Source organism: Equus quagga, chromosome 2 (genome assembly GCF_021613505.1).
Source record: "Equus quagga isolate Etosha38 chromosome 2, UCLA_HA_Equagga_1.0, whole genome shotgun sequence".
Classification (NCBI taxonomy): Eukaryota; Metazoa; Chordata; class Mammalia; order Perissodactyla; family Equidae; genus Equus; species Equus quagga.
Genome location: NC_060268.1, coordinates 183306521 through 183325761, shown reverse-complemented (window position 1 = coordinate 183325761; position 19241 = coordinate 183306521). Strand labels below are relative to the sequence as shown.

Genomic DNA, 19241 nt, shown 5'->3' with positions numbered 1-19241 from the left:
GAGGCCTGGTGCACGTGGAGCCCTTCTGTCCTAGGGCAAGTTGGTGGGCTCTGGGTGCGCGTCCCCACGCCTGAGGCAGCCAGCCTGGGACAGCGCTGCAGCTATCCCACCGGCAGCTTTGGGGCCATTTTGCTGAAGTGAGAGGAAGAGTCAGGAAGGCTCATTGCTCCAAACTTTGTGGCCTTGTGGGTGGGAGGGATCTTTAGGGACCCCTTGGTGTGCCCCCCTGCCCTGGCTTGTCTTCTGGATGCCTCTGCCCTGTCTCCGTCCAACAAGGCCTGCAACCCTCTGCGAGAGGCTGCCCATGACAGCCCAGAGCAGCCCAGACAGCTTGGAAAGCGAGTGTCTCGTAGCAGAAGTGGACGACACTGTCCAGTGACGTGGACCGCTCCTCTCCGGTCCCTCACAGCACCCAGGACAGTGGGTCACTGCATTCGTTTCCTGTGGCTGCTGTGACGTGACCACAGACTGGGTGGCTTAAACAACACACGTTTATTCTCTTCCAGTTCTGGAGGCCAGAGATCCGGAATCAGTTTACCTGGGCGGAAACCGGGTGTCGGCTGGCGGTGCTCCCTTTGGGGGCTCCAGGGGACAGTCCGTCCCTGCCCCTCCCAGCTTCTAGAGCTGCACGCTCCCAGCTCTTGCCTCCTCCTCGTCTTCAGAGCCAGCAGTGTAGCACCTCCCTCCAGCTGTCACATTTCCTCTCCCATGGACTGAGTTGTGTCTTCCCAAGATTCCCACGCTGAAGCCTAACCCCCAATGTGATGACGTTTGGAAGTGGGGCCGTTGGGAGCCATTAGGTTTAGATAAGGTCATGAGGGTGGTGTCCCCATGATGTGGGTCGCGTCCTTGGAAGAAGGGGAGAGGCCAGAGCTCTCTCTACGTGCACCACCGAGGAAAGGCCATGTGAGGGCACAGCGAGAAGGCACCATCTGCAAGCCAAGAAGAGGGCCCTCACCAAGAACCGAAGGGGCCGGCACCTTGATCTCTGACTTCCAGCCTCCAGAACTGTGAGAAATAAATGTCTGTCGTTTAAGCCTCCAGTCTGTGGTCTTTAGTGATGGCTGCCTGAGCTGACCAAGACAACTTCCTCTGTCCTCAGCCTCCCTCCCCCTCGTAAGGACCCTGTGATGACGTTTAGGGCCCACAGGGACAATCCAGGGTACTCTCCCCATCAGGTAACATGTTCACAGGGTCTGGGGACATCCTTGGGGGCCATCGTTCAGCTGACCACAGTAGGGGACAGAGCCCTCGGTGGGCACGTAAGCACAAGGCCTGGACTTGACCCTGACCGTGAGCACTTTGCAAAGCGCTCTTAACCATCGTATCGCGTTGACTTCTCGCGAGCTCCAGAGGCAGTGTAGTGTCCGAGTTTAGCAGGTGGGGAAACGGAGGGTCAGCCAAGTTCAGAGGCCACTGGATGGCCAGTGAGGAGAGGCCAGGCCCCCAAGGAGGGAGGACGGGCCTGGGGACATGGGGCCCTCTGGCTGCGGAGAGAAGCCGTGGAGGGGGGCATCAGAGCTGCCCTCGGGCACCTGAAGGGCCCTTGACAGCGATCTGTCCGCTGTGTGTGGCCTCAGCAGCCAGCACCGGGCTGATGGGTGGAATCTAGGGGATCTTTGGGGTGTGAGGGGGCATCTCTGGTGGGCTTCTCAGCCCCAGCCCGGCGCCCTGCCTCGTCCCGGTCAGCAGGGGTCTCGCATGTGTGATGTGCGATGTGTGATGTCCCTCAGAGGAGCCCGGGGCCCCTCCCCTCCAAGGGAGCTCTGGCCCAAACCCAGTTGAGGACGATACTTTCAGAACTGTTTATGCTCCTCTTGGGGAGTTGCTGGCTCCCACCCCGTTCCACTTGGGGGAGGGTCAAGGAAGACAGGAGCTGCTCCGTACCTTTATCTGCGTGGGGAGGGCCTTGGTGACAAGGACAGGGCAAGACAGTGGTCAAGGTCCCACTCCGCCCAGCCCCAGGGACGGGGCTGTCCCCTCTGCACGTGCCCAGCTGCTGGCAGTGCTGTGTGCTTTCTCCCACTTGATTGCTCCCGGCCTCGGTCCTCGCAGGGCGGCAGGGAGGGACCTTGACTCTTGCAGCCCTGAGGCCAGCTGGGGGTCTCTGGAGGCATGAAGGGAGGCAGGTCTAAGGCCAGCCCCTGTGTCCCTGGACTGAGATCTTTCTGGGCTGTTGGCCCAGGCAGAGGCAGTTTTAGGGAGGGCTTCATGGGGGTCTTGGTGGCCTGCACAGGCCCCTGGTTGGGTTTGTGCCCCTGGGAGAGTTCGAGGTTGAGGCCAGGGGGGCTCAGAGGTGTGTGGAAGCTCAGCCATGGCCAGGTGGCCCTCCATGCTGTGGGCACCACCCTGCGAGCTGTGCCTCTCCCGGGCTCGCGGGGTAGACTATGCACAAGGTGGTAGTGTGCGTGGCGTCACCTTGGGAATCGCAGCGGAGCATCAGGGAGCTCGCTGTACCCGGATGATGGGAGCACAGTCAGGAGTTGAGCTGAGAGCAGCTGCTCAGCTTCTGCATCCAGAACCCCCGACACCAGCAGTCACCGGGCTGCCTCACCGCCACTGTGTAGGACTGGATCTGGGGTATGACGTCAGCGTCTGTCTCCAGACAACACCCCCCCATAACGTTTCAGAAGCTGAAGTGAGGGGAAGGTGCTCCCGCGCTGCCGTCCCCCAAGCACGGCCGCCTTCAGTGCCCCCTCCTGTGCTCAACTGGAGTGTCTGCCCGAAATGGGTCTGTCATCTGCACGTTGTTTATGTTAAATAGTGTGGCTTTACAGCTTTGCTTGGCATTATACAAATTGTCGTTAAAAGTATTTATAAATATCATTCAGAGGCTGTGTGCTGTTTCATTGGCTTACCTGCCCACGTCCATTAGGCTGTGTAAAGGTTTGTCATAAACAGTTTGTTCAGCTGTGATGAATATCTTCAGAAAAACACACTTTCGTTTCTTAGGATTTGTTCCTGGTGAGGGGATGAGGGTTTCACCAATGGGTTGGATCTGCAGATTTGGCCTGGGGCTGGCGACTGTTGAAACGTCTGGTCAGTTCCAGGCCACCTGTCTTTGGGTGAGGCCCCCAGGACAGTCTCCTGCCCACCTTGAGTTCCAGAATCTTCCACTTTCTACAGGGCCCCCTGGCTCCTGCTCCTTGAAGTCCTGGAGACCGAAGGCTGTGGGGACCCTCAGGAATGGCCCTGGGTCATCTCTCCATGCTTGCATGGGGGGCGTGGCACTGGCTCTGCAGCCCCGATTTTGGGCATTAATCCTGGCTCCCTTTGGAGACCGTGGTCCTCACATTTGATTGATGCTCCTTGGCCGCCCTAGCCTGAGGCTCTCCTGGGTCTCCACTTCTCATTCTCTTCTCACCCTGATCTTCTCTGCCAAGCAATTAGCGAGCTGTCAGCCGTGTTGACATTGCTAATTGGCATTGCACTTCAATCTCAGTGGGATTGGGGTTTCAGAGCTGTGCAGAGACCCTGTCATCACAGGAGCGTCGCCGTTGCAATGGGGATGATGGCCCTGTAGTTGATGAGAATAGCTGCTCTCATTCCTGGGGGCTTCCTGGGTGAAAGGCTCTGGCTAAGGGGGTCCTCTGCTTCACTCCTTCATTCCCCAACAACCCTCCAGTCCAGTTGCTGTCTGAGCCCTGGGAAGGGGGTGCCCAGGTCACGGCTGATGAGGGGGTGCAGGCACCAGCATGGCCTGTAGCCCCCACCCCGCTGTGCTCCTGGGCTGGGTCCTGCCTCCTGTCGTCAGATGCCTGTGCGCAGGAGACTTGTCTGGTCATTTGAAAGTTGTGTCTGCCACGGCCCACGTGGGGAGGCGGGTGGCGAGGTCGCTCTGTCCGCAGGCGTCCGTGCTGAAGCGCGCTCTGCCCTCCAGGTGTGTATCGTGCAGAAGCGGGACACGGAGAAGATGTACGCCATGAAGTACATGAACAAGCAGCAGTGCATCGAGCGGGACGAGGTCCGCAACGTGTTCCGGGAGCTGGAGATCCTGCAGGAGATCGAGCACGTCTTCCTCGTGAACCTCTGGTGAGCCCGCCCCTCGGGGCAGAGACCAGGCTGGACCCCTGCCGGAGCTGTGGAGGGTGCCACCCTCTCCGCCCCTGGGTGCCTCCCTGGTGCTCCCTCCTCTCCTGCCTCTGGCACCCACAGCCCCTGCCTCCCCTCCCGTCCACTCACCTTGTGGTCCCCAGGGCTGGCAGCCATCCAGGTGTCTGAGCACACTGCGTAATGCGCGTCTCCCAGCCTGCAGGACGCCCAGCTTTCCCACAAGGGAGGCCTGTGACCCATGGAGTTTCTGGCACTAGAGCCAGTGGGGGAGAGTTTGCACAGGGCCTGTTTGCTCAATCTACACCACCCACCCCAGGCCACCTGCCCCTGAGAATGAGGACAGGGGGGCTTCTGGTGGGCAGGGAGTGGGACATCACATGAAAAATGAATTTTTTCTAACTTTATTCTTGAAAGAATCAGTTGATTATCAATAAGAGTTACCTCTGAGAGCTCACAAAAGAAATTATAAAGTGGAAGGAGGTCCTTAAACTGTTATTTTGTTACTGCCACCATCTTCATCATCGTCACTATCGTCTTCTTTAGCATCATCATCACCATTACCCCTATCACCACCACCATCACCGTCATCATCACCATCACCACCATCATCGTCATCACCACCCCCATCACCGTCATCATCAGCATCCTCTTCATCATCACCATCACCACCGTCCCCACTGTCACCATCACCGTGGCTGCTGGTTGTTAGAAGCCAGCCCCTTGCTCAGCACTGCCTGAGCATTCCACCTCTCTGTCTCACTTTCTTCTTTAGCAACCCTCCAAGCAGATCTTTTTACCCTCCCCACCCCTTTAGAGAAGAGGAAGCCAGGGCAGCAGCAGAAGGGCCCAGAGATGGGACATGTTCCACTCCCCATTGGTCACGTGGGCTTTCTGCCCCCAGTTGGGCCACCTCCCATCAGGACGGGCCGCTCTGTCTTTCCTGAGGGTCTTGGCTCAGAGCAGCTCCTGAGCCAAGGCAGACTCAGCGTTCTGGGCAGGACCATGCTCCTGGGGAGTGCCCAGTAGGGGTGGGGGTGGGGCCTCATTAGGTGCGGCAGGAGCCATGGCTCTGGCTCCCCAGCCGTGCACATGCCAGGTCCTCCCTCGGCTCCCACAGGTACTCCTTCCAGGATGAGGAGGACATGTTTATGGTAGTGGACCTGCTTCTGGGCGGGGACCTGCGCTACCACCTGCAACAGAACGTGCAGTTCTCCGAGGACACGGTGAGGCTGTACATCTGTGAGATGGCACTGGCCCTCGACTACCTGCGCAGTCAGCACATCATCCACAGGTGTGTGCACACCTGACGAGGTGGGGTGCCTACCTAGGCCTGGTGGGGCCGGCAGCAGCCTTGGGTCAGTCCACCTGTGTGTGGCTGCACTCCAGCAGAACCTGGACAGACTCCTGCATGCTCTGCCCCGCCCTTGGCTGCAGACCTGCCCCCAGACGTGGCACCTGGGCCAAGCAGTGCCTGACTCCAAGGTCGGCCCCGCAGCTGCTCACCTGCTGGCCACCTGGGGAGGATCCTGTCTGAGCACCTGCAGCTGAAGTTGGGCACAGAGGGCTGTTGGCTCTCTGAGAGCCCGGGGCCTGGCCGCATCTGGGTGGCCTTCACTTGGTCTGCTCAACTGCAGGATCCCTGCCGCCATCTAGCAGACGCCCGTTTGCCCATTTGCCAAGTCCCTGAGGAATTCAAACTAATCTTAATATGAGCTGAAAGCAGATGAAATTAGGAAGATAAAGCTGTGTCCACAGAACAAAACCAAAAAACCTATTGGTTTATTATAAAGTCAAATAGACGTGCTTTCTGCGTTTCTGCCCTGGGGGTTCTGTTATCTGGTCGTGATTCAGGCGCCATCTCTTACTGACGCCTGGAAGCCGGGCGAAGCCTGGGGCGAATGGGTGGAAGGCGCAGAGCTGGATCCACAGTGCTGTGCAACCCGGGGCCCTGGGAGAGGGGCTGGCCTGGAGGGTCTGGGCAAGGGGGCTCTGCTTTTGTCTTATGGGGGCTCCAGCACCCCTTTGTGTCTAGTGCAGAACGTTCTCTGCTGTGTGTCTGTGGCCCCCGACAAGGACGGGAATGGCTGCTTTTGCCCAGCTCTATCAGAATGTTGCCAGGTGGGGAGGGGGCCTGAGGCCCTGGCATCCTCCCAAGGCCCACGTCAGGCCTCTGGGGCCTCTGCCTCGGGTGGGGAGGGGCCCTCGTGGGAGGCCCTAGCCCTGCCTTGGATTACGGGGCAGGAGCGGGAAGGACTTCTGGGCTCATCTCCCCACTGTCTGCTCTTCCTACAGAGACGTTAAGCCTGACAACATTCTGCTGGATGAGCAAGGTGAGTGGGGCCGTGTGAGGCCGGGGCCGTGGGCCGTGTGCCCCGGCTGTGGGACACGCCTCTGGTCTATGGGACAGTCACGCTGTCCTCTCTTCTTGCAGGACACGCACACCTGACCGACTTCAACATCGCCACCATCATAAAGGATGGAGAGAGGGCAACCGCGCTAGCCGGGACCAAGCCCTACATGGGTGAGCCGCGGCCTCGCCCACCCTCGCACCCACCTTGCCAGCTGCTGGCTGGTCTCCCACGCTGAGCCTGTGGCTGGTGGGGTCAGGTTACTTCCCTAAAGGCACACAGCAGTAGGTGTCGGGATGAGGCTAAGCACAGCCACATCCGATCCCTATGGAAGAATCTAGGTGATGTCCGTGAGAGTTATGGGTATGACAGTGAGAAAACCCACTGCCAGTGTCAGGCTGTGGGACCTGGATTTGAACCAGGTGTCAGTGGGCAAGGATCAACCCCTGAGGGTGGCTTCCCCGTCCAGCCCTGGTGCCAGCCTGGTCTCGGGGCCCAGCTGAGGTCCAGCCCTCCGGCCTGTGGGTCAGGGGTGCTCATCTGTTCCTTCTCTTTCTGGAAAGCTCCGGAGATCTTCCAGTCCTTTGTCAACGGTGGGACTGGCTACTCCTTCGAGGTGGACTGGTGGTCAGTTGGGGTGATGGCCTATGAGCTGCTGCGCGGATGGGTATGGAGCTCCTGCAGTCCGCAGGCTTGGCCCCCAGACCCCAAGCTGGCTGTGTCCCCCAGGGATGGCCTGAGTGCCCTGAGGAGAGATGAGGCTGTCCCCCACCCCCATGTGCTCAGGGATGTTTGTGCTGTCCATCAGCAAGGACATGCCCCTTTAGCGAAGCGTCTGAGTGGACGGGCAGTGCCTGAGCGAGTGAAGGAGGGAAGTCACTATGGATTTCCTGGGGACTGTAGCTGGGCCTGTGCGCTGGCCTCTGGAGGTGCACAGGGTGGAGAGCTGCCCAGCAGGGCTGCCTCCTGGGGACTTGCCTCCAGTGTCCCATGCTCTCACCCCTGTGGCCACAGCTGGGCCAGCCCTGGAGTCTGGGAAGCTGGGGTCCTCGTCAAGTCACCCACTGACCTTCCCATCCCCTCATGAGAGCACTGCACCCTCAGCCACCCCATGGGACCCTGCCCTTGAAGAAGGCCCCTCCTGGCCCTTGGAGGCTGATCCACCCGGGCCCAGGCCTCTGGGGGAGATGTGCTTCCTTCCCACTGGATCCGCAGCCTCTTCTGGCCAGTTCCCTGGCCGCGGTGCAGCTGCAGCCCAGGCCCAGGCCTTGCCAAGCTCAGAGCTGTGCCTGCTGTGGGCAGCGGGGCCGGGGTGGGGGTGGGGCGGGTGCTGCCTCAGGTGCCTCAGGGCAGGGGGTGGGGACAGGGGCAAGGCAGCTGGTGCAGCGCTGCCTCCCCTGCCCCAGAGGCCCTACGACATCCACTCGAGCAACGCAGTGGAGAGCCTGGTGCAGCTGTTCAGCACAATGAGCGTGCAGTATGTCCCCACGTGGTCCAAGGAGATGGTGGCTCTGCTGCGGAAGGTGAGCCATCCTCCTGGAGCAAACGGCCAGCCAGGCACACGAGGCTGGGCTGAGCATCCTGTCCCAGCGGTGGGCGGTGTGGAGACCCTAGTCTGGGGGAGGCATCTGGGTCTTGCATTCTGTGTGACTGTGTCCCTCGCCAGCCGGGCTCCAGCCTGGTCCAGTGGCACCTTCCTGTCCTCATGTAGTGGCTTGGCCTGTGGGCACCAGCTGTAAGCTGAATCGCGTGCACCCTAATCTAATTTAACCCTCACAACCTGGTTCCAGGACACTGGTTATCACCCCATTTCACAGATGCCCAAACCGAGGTGCAAAGAAGCAAACCCTATGCCAGGTCACTGTGTCATGCATGTTGGAGGGAGGGTGTGTGCAGGGCTGGGTGCCGGGTCCATGCTGTGCCCTGGCATCCTCTGCCCCTGCTCCTGCTGGAGATGGGCATTCACTGCCCGCTGCCTGAGGCCTGGCCACACCCCCCGGGAGCAAGCAGAGAAGACCTCGGCACCCCCTTGCTCCTCCCGTGGCCTGAGTGCGTGTCTGCAGCAGCCCAGGCGACCTCAGCCTGGTAGGGACTCGGGGCCGTGGGGTTGCCCTCAGAGTACCTGCCTCTGGGGTCTGGGGCTGGGCTGGGGGTTGCTCCTTGGCTGGCCCCCACAGCACCCCACTTGGACAGCCACACTTTAAACACACTGGTGCATGGAGCCCAGGTCAGCATCAGGTGTGGGAGGGCGAGCTGGACATGCGAGGCATGCCTCCCGGCTCCTGTCTCCTGGCCCACAGGGTCCTCCTGGGCAGGTCCTGCCTCCTGCCGGAGACCTTTGACCCTGGAATTTTGGCCAAGCAGCTAGAGGTCTCTCCCAGCCTGAGAGAGCCTCTTAACCCAGCTTTCTCCCCATGAAGCTGTGTCCACACCTGCCCAGGAGGCGCACAAGGGCGACCTTGGCCCCCAGAGGCCTGAGTGGGAAGTGGGATGATCCGCGCGCCAAGCTCCTCGTTGGGGGAAGACTCAGATGGGGTCTGCGGCGTTTCCCCCAGAAAGAAGACCACATGTGGGAAGATGCCCAGCCCCGGCCGCCCTGGGGCTTCATCAGGGCTGTGACGTGTTGGTTGCGGTCCTCTCGCCAGCCCTGCAGTTAGCCAGGCTGAGGCTGCCGCCTGCTGGGGACTCTGGGCAGAATGTCCCTGCAGACCCCAGATGCTTTCTTTTGTCCTCGGGCTCCAGGGGCTTGGCTGGGCCACTCAGACCAAGGTGTCCCCTTGGCTGCGTTACTGCACTGGCTGATTTAAAATCCGGGCTGCCTTTCCTTGCCCGACCCTTGAGATCCTGCATTTCTGAACCTCAGGCCTTCTGGCAACCCCTCCACAGGGTGCCCTGGCCGGGGCAGGCAGCCAGCTCTTCACGTGGGGCACGTGCTGGGCCCTGGGGCCACCTGATGTGGGCTTTGTTTCAGCTTCTCACTGTGGACCCCAAGCACCGTGTGTCCAGCCTTCAGGACATGCAGGCGGCCCCGTCACTGGCCGGCGTGCTGTGGGACGACCTGAGCGAAAAGAAAGTGGAGCCAGGCTTCGTGCCCAACGTAAGCCTGCTGGGTGGCCTGGGCGGTGGCCCCAGGGCAGCGTGGGCAGAACCCACGGCCAGGCTCAGCACCCTGTCCCTCCACAGAAAGGCCGCCTGCACTGCGACCCCACCTTCGAGCTGGAGGAGATGATCCTGGAGTCGAGGCCCCTGCACAAGAAGAAGAAGCGGCTGGCCAAGAACAGGTCCCGGGACAGCAGCAGGGACAGCTCCCAGTCTGTGAGTGCTGGGGGTGGGGGGTGTCCCTGTCGGGCACGGGTGTGGGGTCCTCTCCACCACCTCACAGCATCCTGCCAGGCTCCTGTAGGGAGCACACCCTGAAAGTCCGGCAGATGGTTGTCCTGAGGTCCCGAGAAGTCCCTAAACCTTTCTCCTGCCTCCCAGCCCAGTGCCTCTCCTGCAGCTTCTCTGAGCCTCTGGCATCCTTCTCTGAAGTGGGTGGGCGGGGGACCATCGGGAGCCTGGGGAAGCCCCGCCTGCCTCTTCTGGCTGCTGGTGGTGGCTGCCGTCCTTGGCGTTCCTGGGCTTGTGGATGCATCATACCAGTCTCTGCCTCCTTTGTCACATGGACTCTCCCTGCATGTGTCTGTGACTCCTTTTCTTCAAAGGACGCCAGTCATTGGAAAGGACCCACCCTACTCCAGGATGACCTCCCCCAGTTTCACTCATTGCACATCCGCAGTGCCTTTATTTCATATCAGAGGTGGTGGGGTTAGGGCTTCACTTTGGGGGGACACGGTGTAACCCATAACAGCTCCCCCCCTGCCCCAGGTCATGCAGCCTCTCTGGAGAGGGTAGGGGTCTTCCTGGGGAGTGTGAGCATGTGTGGGGTCAGGACTGAACCTGTGCCAGGGTATGGCTGGTGTTCAGCAAAGCACCTAGGGATGCAGGTCTGATGGCGGGGGCCACAGTGGTGACACTGAATGTGGTAGTGGTCTTCCTGCCCCTGGACCCAGCCCAGCCAGTGGAGAATGCCCTGGGGTGCCCCTCAGGCCCCCAGCCCCTGTGCAAACTCCTCACACCTGGTGGGCCTTCTGTTGCTCGTGGGCACAGGGTCTGGGCAGAAGATGGGCGTCAGTCCCCTCCTCACCACAGTGTAGGGCCAAGGGTTGGGGACCATCCCCTGGGTGCCTTGATTTCTCAAGAAGCAAAGGACCTGGAGAGTGGGCTCCCATCTTCCCCCAGTCCTGGGACTGCTGGTGGCGGCCCCTGGTGTCCAGAGGGGGAATTGCGGGTGGGTGCTGTCCTTGATTTCCAGTTTGTTCAGCTTCTTGTGAGAGTGAGTGGGAGTGATGACCTCCAGGTTCTTAAGTGTCAGCACTGAAACCAGATTCCTTATTTGTCTTTTTATTGTTTATTGATAAGAGTTATCTGCATATTCTGGACACAAGTGCCTTATCAGAGAGATGGTTTTAAATATTTCTTCTATCTGTGCGTTTTCTTTTTTTGCTCTGGGTGGTATCATTTGCAGCAGTTTTTGATTTTGATGAAGCCCAACATGTCAACTTATTCTCTCTTCATTTGTGGTTTTAGTGTCTTATCTAAGAAACCATTGCCTGACCTGAGGTCACAAATATTTGCTCCCACGTTTTCTTCCAAGTATTGTATGGTTTTCTCTTACATTCAGGTCTAGGATCTACTTCGAGTTAACTTTTATGGACAGTGTCAGGTGGGGCCCACCTTCATTCTTCTGCGTGTGGCTATCCAGTTGTCTGAGTGCTGTTTGTTGAAAAGATTTCTTTTCCCATCGAATTGCTTGGCATCATTTTAAAACATTAATTGACCAAAACATGAGGTTTCTTCCTGGCCTCACAATTCTGTTCCGTGGACCTCTCTGTCTTTGTGCCAGCACCACGCCGTCTTGATGACTGCAGCTTTGTAGGAAGTTTTGGAGCCAGGCAGTGTGAGTCCGCCAGCTGTGTTCTTCTTTTTCCCTTATTTGGTCACTCTGGGTCCCTTGCACTTCCAGTGAACCCTGAGAGCTTTGGGAATCGTGTCTGAGTCACTCAGCAACTCTGTCTCTATTTGAGACAAAGTTGGAGGTTGGAGCCTGGTCTCCATTCCCAGGCCCCTGTCCCTCCCCAGGTTGGGTGATATCTGGGGTCTGATGCTGTGAATGTCGGCATTGTTAGAGGCCCCATAGATGTCTGCCCTAAGATCACGATTCGTGTGCAAACGATTTATTCAGGAAATACACCTGGGAGAAATCACTCGGAGTGGGAGAAGCCAGCAATGACTGGATTTCAGGCAAAGTCCTGTGGAGCGTAGCTTCAGCCTGACTCTGTAAGGGTCAGGGGTCAGTCGTGGTCCTAGGAAGTGGGGCTTTCATCTCCTGCACTCAGCAGTCATCAGCTAAAGGCCCCAAAGGGACGTGAATTTCGGTGGCTTTCCAGCTCTGTGTGCTAGCAAAGGGCTGCAGTAGCCCGAGGCAGGTCGCTGAGAGTCACAGGTGTGGGCCGTCAGAAGGAAAAGAACACCGGAGCCAGGACAGCACGCCATGCAGCTTGGGAGGAAGGAGCCCTGTGTGGAGGGCCGTGGTTGCACATCTCAGGGCGCACGGTCCACCTCTTGCACCACCCACATCCACTCCTCAGGCTTCTGGTGCACCCCTCTTCTTGGGAAAACCTAGATGAGGAAGGTTGGCGAGATGAACAGCCCTGTCACCCCTGGGGCCAGAGCTGACACGCATTTCCTGCATCCTCCCACATCTGCTCTGGTTCATTCTCTGCCCCACACTGTATCTCTGTTGGTCTTGGTCTGTCAGTGGTTCACCTGCTGACACGGCCTGGACCCTCTCCCCCAGTGCTCTGAGCATCCGCTTGCGTTCCCTTTTCAGGCCGGAGTTCGTGCATGTGTCCACTGATTATCCACATTAAGCCAGGGAACACTAAGACACAGCTAGGGGAACTATCTGGTCTGTTTTGGTACAGAAGCCTCATCTCTCCTTGATGATTAAGGTCAGTTACCCTGCCAGGACGGAGACTCCTTGGGGGAGGCCAAGGTGGCAGGGCAGGTACTGGAGAGGAGAGAGCTGGGGGATCCGCAGAGTCCCCTCGAGTCTTCATCCAGGTGTTGAGCTGCACATGCTGCACACACGGTGTAGGGACCACCAAGACTGGGGAAGGAGCAGGCAGAGCCGTCCTTAGCACCCACATGGGGCTGGGGATGGTTCCTGGTGCACCAGCCAGCAGCAGACCCTAGTAATGCACGGGATCACGTAGAACCCTCCGAGGGGCATTGCCTTGGGGGTGGGGGAAAATCAGCTTCTTCCCAAACCCAAAGAAGCCTGTCAAGGTCTGTGCTGCTTTCTTAGTGGGAAGAGGTGCGAGCTAAAGTCACTTATCATGGCCTTGGAGGGGATGTCCCAGTGTGGCCATGTCGCTAGATCCCTAAAAAGCTCACCAGTAGCAGCGGCTCCGGAGCCCTGGCGAGGTTTATCTCCACACTCTGGACGTGTGCGTTATGAGGCCATGCAGAGTTCTTGCTACTTCCTGCTCCTCCAATCTAGTTGACGTCACACCATCAACACAGTGGGTGCGGGTAGGTGTCAGATGACCAAAGTCTTTCTGACTGTCTGTGACAGAGAACAGGGGGCTGGACTGAGCCCTGGGCGAGACCATGCTCGTGCAGTTGTCCATCTCAGGTGAAGGCCGGCTGGATCCAGTCCTCCCTGTTGGTGGGTGTTGAGAGAAGAATGCGTCTGTCAGATCAGTGGCTGCATGCCTCGCTCCAGAGGCTGTTGACCTGTTCTGATAAGAGTCTGTGTCTGGCTCAGCAGCTACACTTGGAGCGGCCACGAGGCTCTATCTGCCACGGTCCCCTGTCATCTGCCACGAGCCTGGTGCCAGGCTTGTGAATTAAATGGGAAAATAATGGGGAGCAGTGTCTTGTGTCCTCAGAGTTGAAAGTTAAAAGCTATGGTAATAGCTGGTGCTTCACAGGTCAAGGAACTAATGTGAGAGCTCTGTCAGATGCAAACACGTCCATCTTCACCGTGCATTCAGCAGCTTGGGAAAAATAGCCCCTAGGTGGGTGAGTGGACCCCTTGGTCCCCTGTAAGATGGATGTGGGCCAAGTGTTAACTCAGACCCTGCATCCAGCAGACTTCGAACCATCTGGGTATTTCTTTTGGGCCTGTGGGCACGTATTCAGAGAAATGTCATGGGCACCTTTGGGAGGCCTGGGGAATCGCTGCCACATACCTTTGCTGTGAACCAGCACGGCCTTCCTTACAGGAAGCTGCCGCTCCTTCTGCCGGTGGTCCTAGGTCTGAGAACTGAATTAGGTCTGGAAATGAAGAAAAGAACTGTGACTTTCCATTAAGGTGGCCGACAGCAGCCTTCTGCTCGCGCACCCTTGATCTTGCTGTATGTGCGTGTGTACACGTGTGTGCATGTGTGTGTGCATGGACTCTGGCTGTCCGGCTCTGACCCCAGGAGCACCGTGACCTGTTGGACATCATCTGCATCCCAGGGTCCAAGTGCCTGCCCTCCAGCCCTGCCTTCTGTCACTTTGGTTACTCCCACCTGGTTGAGTGCAGCTAAGTTGAGTTAAGGCTTGTTATTCTGCATGCCGCCATCACCACCACACCAGGGGCTCGGTTCTGTGTCTCTGGTGGAAGACAGACACTGCTGGGCTTCTCCATGAGGCCATGCCCTTGCCAGCTCATTCCCACCATCTCGCTGGAAGGAGCGTCCTTTGGGCCCTCCAGAAGAACACGGTCATCTGAGGACTCCTTGGGCCTTCAATCTTGAGTCTGTTGACCCATTCTAGCTGCCCACGTCTCTGAGATTTCGATCCCTCTCGGCATTCTTCCAAGGCCTTTCTGGAATCTTCACCTGGGCCATCATTTCTTCCAAGTTTGCAAGAGCCACTGTGCAGTGTATCAGAACCCACTGCATTCGCTCTTGCCAGGGAGTTACCTCCCAAGTTGTGGAGGCTGCCCTCACATCAGTGGACCCTCCCTATCCAGCGCGTCCTCCTGGCTCAGTGAGTCACCCCCGTCTCACCTCAGCAGGTCCAGCACCCCCCGAGCTGGGCCATGCTGTTGACCTGGTTGTTGTTCTGAAGCTAGGAGGGCAGGTGCAGGCAGATCTTGAGGGAGCAAGTGCTGTCTTCCGTGGCATCTGCTGTGGTTGCAGCTCTGCATCATTGCAGGAATTTGAGGCGGGGAGGCTGCTATTCTCGATCAGGGGAAGGGCCCTTCTGCAGCCTCAGAGAGAGCAGGAGCAGCGGGGCTAACACGCCACGTGCATCCCCCCAGAAAGCCCATGTGCATTCCCCCAGACAGCCCACATGCATCCCCCAGACGGCCCATGTGCATCCCCCCCAGATGGCCCACGTGCATCCCCCAGACGGTACGCCCCCTGAGTCTCCGATTCCAGCCCCTTCCCTATCAGGGCCTTGGCGTGGACACAGGAAACTTCCTGAGGCTGGGTGCAGCCTGCTGTGAGGTCCCGCTGCTCTCACCTCTCCGCCTGGTCTCCAGTGTGCTGCCCTGGGCCACAGGATGGAGCATCTCCACACTGGGCCCAGCAAAAGCAATAAGACCCACGTCCATGTAATTACTCCTTCCTCATGTCCCCCCAGCGCCAGAGCTGTTGTCACAGCCAGTGCATTCTTCCACTTGCACCCTCTCCCAACTCACTGGGGTGAGGGCCATAGTCATTCGATCCCGCAGCCTGCCAGGGACCTTCAGCACCCCACGTGCTGCCAAAGACGGGTCCGTCCTCAGTGACTGGCTAGTGCGGGGTCCACCTCCAGAGCCCATCCTGAGAGTCTGCTTCTCAGGACAGCCCCTGCGACCGGCCTTCTCAGGGCAGGTTCCTGGCAGCAGACCCTAGGACAGGTGACCTGGAGGATCACTGTGGGGGGTGGGGGGAAGGGAGGGGAGTGAGCCAAGCCAGCTATGGCTTCTGGCCAAGTCTGGTCCCACAGACAGAGCTGTCTGTCCGTGTCAGCATCCACCACAAGGCAGTCTACCATTCCCGGGCATCCTGTGGTCACTGGCTGAGGGCTCCCGGGAGAAGCAAACTGCCAGGTGCTCTGGCTGCCTGAAGGCACAGTTCCTCCGATGGCCTGGAGGCAGGTCTCCCTAGAAGGCCACAGGCGCAGGCCACGGGAGGAGGAGCAGACCCAGCAGGAGGGGTGTTCGGGAGCCCCCCCGAGGGGCTGTGAGGGAACCTGACGGTGTCCACTACCCTCATTTGTGTGACTTTCTGACAGGAGAATGACTACCTTCAGGACTGCCTTGATGCCATCCAGCAAGACTTTGTGATTTTTAACAGAGAAAAGTGAGTGTGTGTGTTGGAGGCGGGTTATGGGGGCAGAGAGGAGTTTGTGGAACTGGGCCAGGGTTTTCTTGGCCACACAAGTCCTGGGCCCCTGCAGCCATGTGGCATCAGTGGGCCTGGGGAACCACCCCCCCGGGGGAATCTGACCAGCAGTGCTCGAGGAGGAGGGGGGGAGGTCCCGGTTCAGGCTCGTGCAGGAGGGGCCCCTGGGAACTTTTAGTTCCAAACTCAGGTCAGTGGCCAGACTCTCCTAGGGAGACACCCGGGAGGCTGCCCAGATGAGGGCTGATGGCTTCCTGGGTGGCCCTATAGAGTCACATCAATTCCCACCCCTCAGTCACTCACTCACTCATTCACTCAGCAAACCTTCACTGGGTGCCAGGGACTGTGAGACAGAAAGGGCACAGCTGGCTGGCAGGGAGATATGGCAGGCCACAAATAGCTGAGGCCCCTGTCACAGCAGAGGGAAGGAGTCCAGTGCTGTGGGGCCTGGGTGAGGAGTGGCAGAGTCAGGCACAGAGGGCTTCCTGGAGACGGTGGCCTTGAGCGCTGGCCTGGCAGGTGAGCAGGACCAGCCGGTGCTCTGTCTTGCCTTGATGACCAGGATGATGTGTGGGCACTGGTTTAGAATGCTGGCCACCATCCTGGAGGTCAGAGGCCTGGATAAGAACAGGACTGAGCCAAGCTCTTTGAAAAGCCTCATTTCAGATTGGTGGCCCCTGCTGCGCCCTGGCCATGTTTTTCTGGAACAGTCTGACTGCTGATGCTGCTGACCTCCAGGACTTGCACTTACACTAGGCCTCCTTTCAGCTTCTGGCTGGAAACAAACAGAGATGTGCCAGCCCCACTGCTCTGTGCCCGAAGGCCACAAACAGTCGGACAGAGGGCACCACTGGGCTGAAATGCCGTGTGGCCACCCCACGTCCACCGTTGGTGTCCCGCTGGGTCAGCACCTCCCAGAGGGGGGTTCCGCCCTGGCAGAGATGCCTGGCACCTGGTCCGTGTTTGGGGGCCCTTAAGCTGTGTTCCCGAGGGACACATTCCAGGAGTCCTTGGACAAGTCGTGGGCCAGCAAGAAGTGTCCAGGGGCTGCTGGTGAGGCTGCATAGAGCCCCTCCCTGTGTTTCCCCACACAGGCTGAAGAGGAGCCAGGATCCCGCGAGCGAGCCCCTGCCGGCACCCGAGGCGGGGGACACGGTGGAGGCCTCGGTGGACAGTGAGGGGGCGCGCCCCGCCCTGCCCATGTGTGGCTCCATCTGCCCGTCGGCCGGGAGCGGCTAGGCAGCCTGGCCAGCCTCTCAGAGTGCCAACTCAGGTTGCGTTGGAGACTCAGGGCTGCCAAGGGACAGCACGCTGGGGCAGTGGGTGGAGTCCCAGCTCGTCCACCCCGGATCCAGGCTGGTGGCCCCCCCATGCCCTGGCCATATTTTTACTGGAACAGTCTGACCGCCGAGCCTACCCTCGGGCTCCAGGTGGCACATGGCAAGAGGCTGTCCGTGTGGCAGGGGTTGGTAGGCAAGGAGGGTGTGCACCACCTGACCACTCCCGTTACCTGCGATGGTGGAGGGGGCACGTGGCCACCCGCCCTGACCTCACCTCGGGGGGGTCACGGAGGCCAGAGCCGCATGGTGGGACAGGCGCTCTCGTCTCTCACCACCTCTTGGCTGTACATAGCCCTCGTCGCCGGCCCTGCCGTGGGCTGTGCGATGTCTGTGAGCTTGCTACCCCGAGCTGCGGGGTGGCCCAGGGTCTGCTGGGTTCTTGTACATCAAGGGGGGAGGGTCGCGGGTGTGAAAGTGAGGAATGTTTTATAGACGCCAGCTGTTCCAGCAATTTCTGCTGTGTTCTGTATAGTTTTCACTCTGAGAATTACAGTAGGGGAACTGCTCATTGTCGAGTGCTCTGCGCGTTCTGTGTCTGTGGGGCGGCCGTGCCCAGTGCCTGCGGCTCAGAAAATGCTCGTCATCAGTCCGCACAGTTCCTGTGGGGGCAGAGCCCTCAGGGCCCCAGGCCCCCACACGGCCTTGGAATCGGTGCCCTTTCACTCACTGAGGTATAATTGACATCAGAAGCTCAGCAGTGTGTGCACATGGGGGACACAGGGCCCCAGTCAGCCCCGGAGAAGCCAGGGTGTGGAAGTGGGCAGTGGTACAGGATGCCCAGTGGGTGGTACCGAGCCCCGGAGAAGGTTCCGGGTGGAGACCTGGTGATGTCAGAAGCAGGAACAGAACAAGGGGGGTTTGGGGGTTTGTATGAACCTGCAAATCTAAGCGTGCATTTTAGAGACCCCGGAGCACAGCTTGCCTGCTTCCTGTGTCAGTGGCAGGGATGTGGTCTGGCTTCCCGATCACCCGCTCTCTCTCCGGGGGAGAGGGACAGTGGGGCAGTGGACCACGGCCTTGGCAGAGCCCCAGGAACCCAGCTGAGGCCACACTGACCAAACAAATCTGGGGCAGAGGGAGCCCCCCAGGAATGTGGCAGGACCACCAGGATGGATCTCCTCCAGGGGGCTGCCCTGGACCAACAGAACTTCAGGAGACGCCTGGATTCAAAGATGGGGCGTTTGTGTTTCCCCAGAGAACATAGCTGAAAATGCTTCCTGGTCACCAGGGGCCAGCATGCTTGGTGATGCCGGGTGTGGGGGGCTGTCGCTGACTCTTCCCGGCTTGTCTCCCCAGTGACCGTAACCATCCTGCCCTTGGGGCAGAGACACCCCTTCTGGGAGCACTCCACACCTGCGGTACAGAACTGGCACCATTTTTATGAGAGAGGCTGAGGCCAGGAGGCCAGCCCAGCAGTTCCTCCTTCTGGAAGGTTCTGGGGTAGCCCAGCCCGAGGGTCTGGATCAGAACCTCTGCCTTGAGGGGTGCAGGGCCAAGGCTGCGTGTGTCTGTGGAGGGGGCGTCAGTCTCAGGCCAGAGCCACACCTGTCGACCACCCACTGGCAATGCTGCCCTGTTCCCTGTGCTTCCTCATGGGCCAGGCTGCCCCTCGACCTTCTGCTGGGGCGGCTCGGGCCCGTCCAGTCAGGATGTGAGCAGAGGTCCTCCCAGCCCAACCTTCTCCCTCTGAGCTTCCGGCGTGGGTCACATCAACGTCCCTCTGACCCTCTGGCTGTCTCTGACCGGCAGGCCTGGGCTTGGGCACGGTTCTCAGGCCCCCCCCCCGAGAGGAACAGCCCTGCCCCCCCAGACCAGCCCTGCACCTTCCCCAGCCCAGAGGCCCAGCAAAGCTGTCCTTTCCGGGGGGTCTTGAGGTCCAGCTTTGCAGTCAGCACGAAGCCAGGCTAGGGGGCAGCAGAATGTCCCCGAGGTCCACGCATAAACCACTCGTGCGGGATGGTATAGGGGCAGAGAAGCCAGGCTCTCCACGCACCGGAGGCTTTGACCCAGACGGCTTTAATTGACCCTTCCCATCAGACTGGGGTGATGGCGTGGCCGTCCGGGCTGTG

At 59.5% G+C, this 19241-nt stretch overlaps 1 protein-coding gene across 1 annotated transcript in view; it reads left to right on the top strand.

The window, feature by feature from the left end:
* Nucleotides 1–17676, top strand: part of STK32C (serine/threonine kinase 32C) — a 102022-nt gene extending 84346 nt beyond the window's left edge. The window contains exons 3-12 of the mRNA XM_046655158.1: nt 3881–4032; nt 5171–5344; nt 6346–6383; nt 6485–6574; nt 6965–7068; nt 7808–7924; nt 9373–9498; nt 9585–9716; nt 15723–15790; nt 16927–17676. Coding sequence (XP_046511114.1) covers nt 3881–4032; nt 5171–5344; nt 6346–6383; nt 6485–6574; nt 6965–7068; nt 7808–7924; nt 9373–9498; nt 9585–9716; nt 15723–15790; nt 16927–17071 — 1146 coding nt within the window. The 3' untranslated portion in view covers nt 17072–17676. The remainder of the gene's footprint in view (nt 1–3880; nt 4033–5170; nt 5345–6345; nt 6384–6484; nt 6575–6964; nt 7069–7807; nt 7925–9372; nt 9499–9584; nt 9717–15722; nt 15791–16926) is intronic.
* The last annotated feature ends 1565 nt before the right edge of the window (nt 17677–19241 follow it).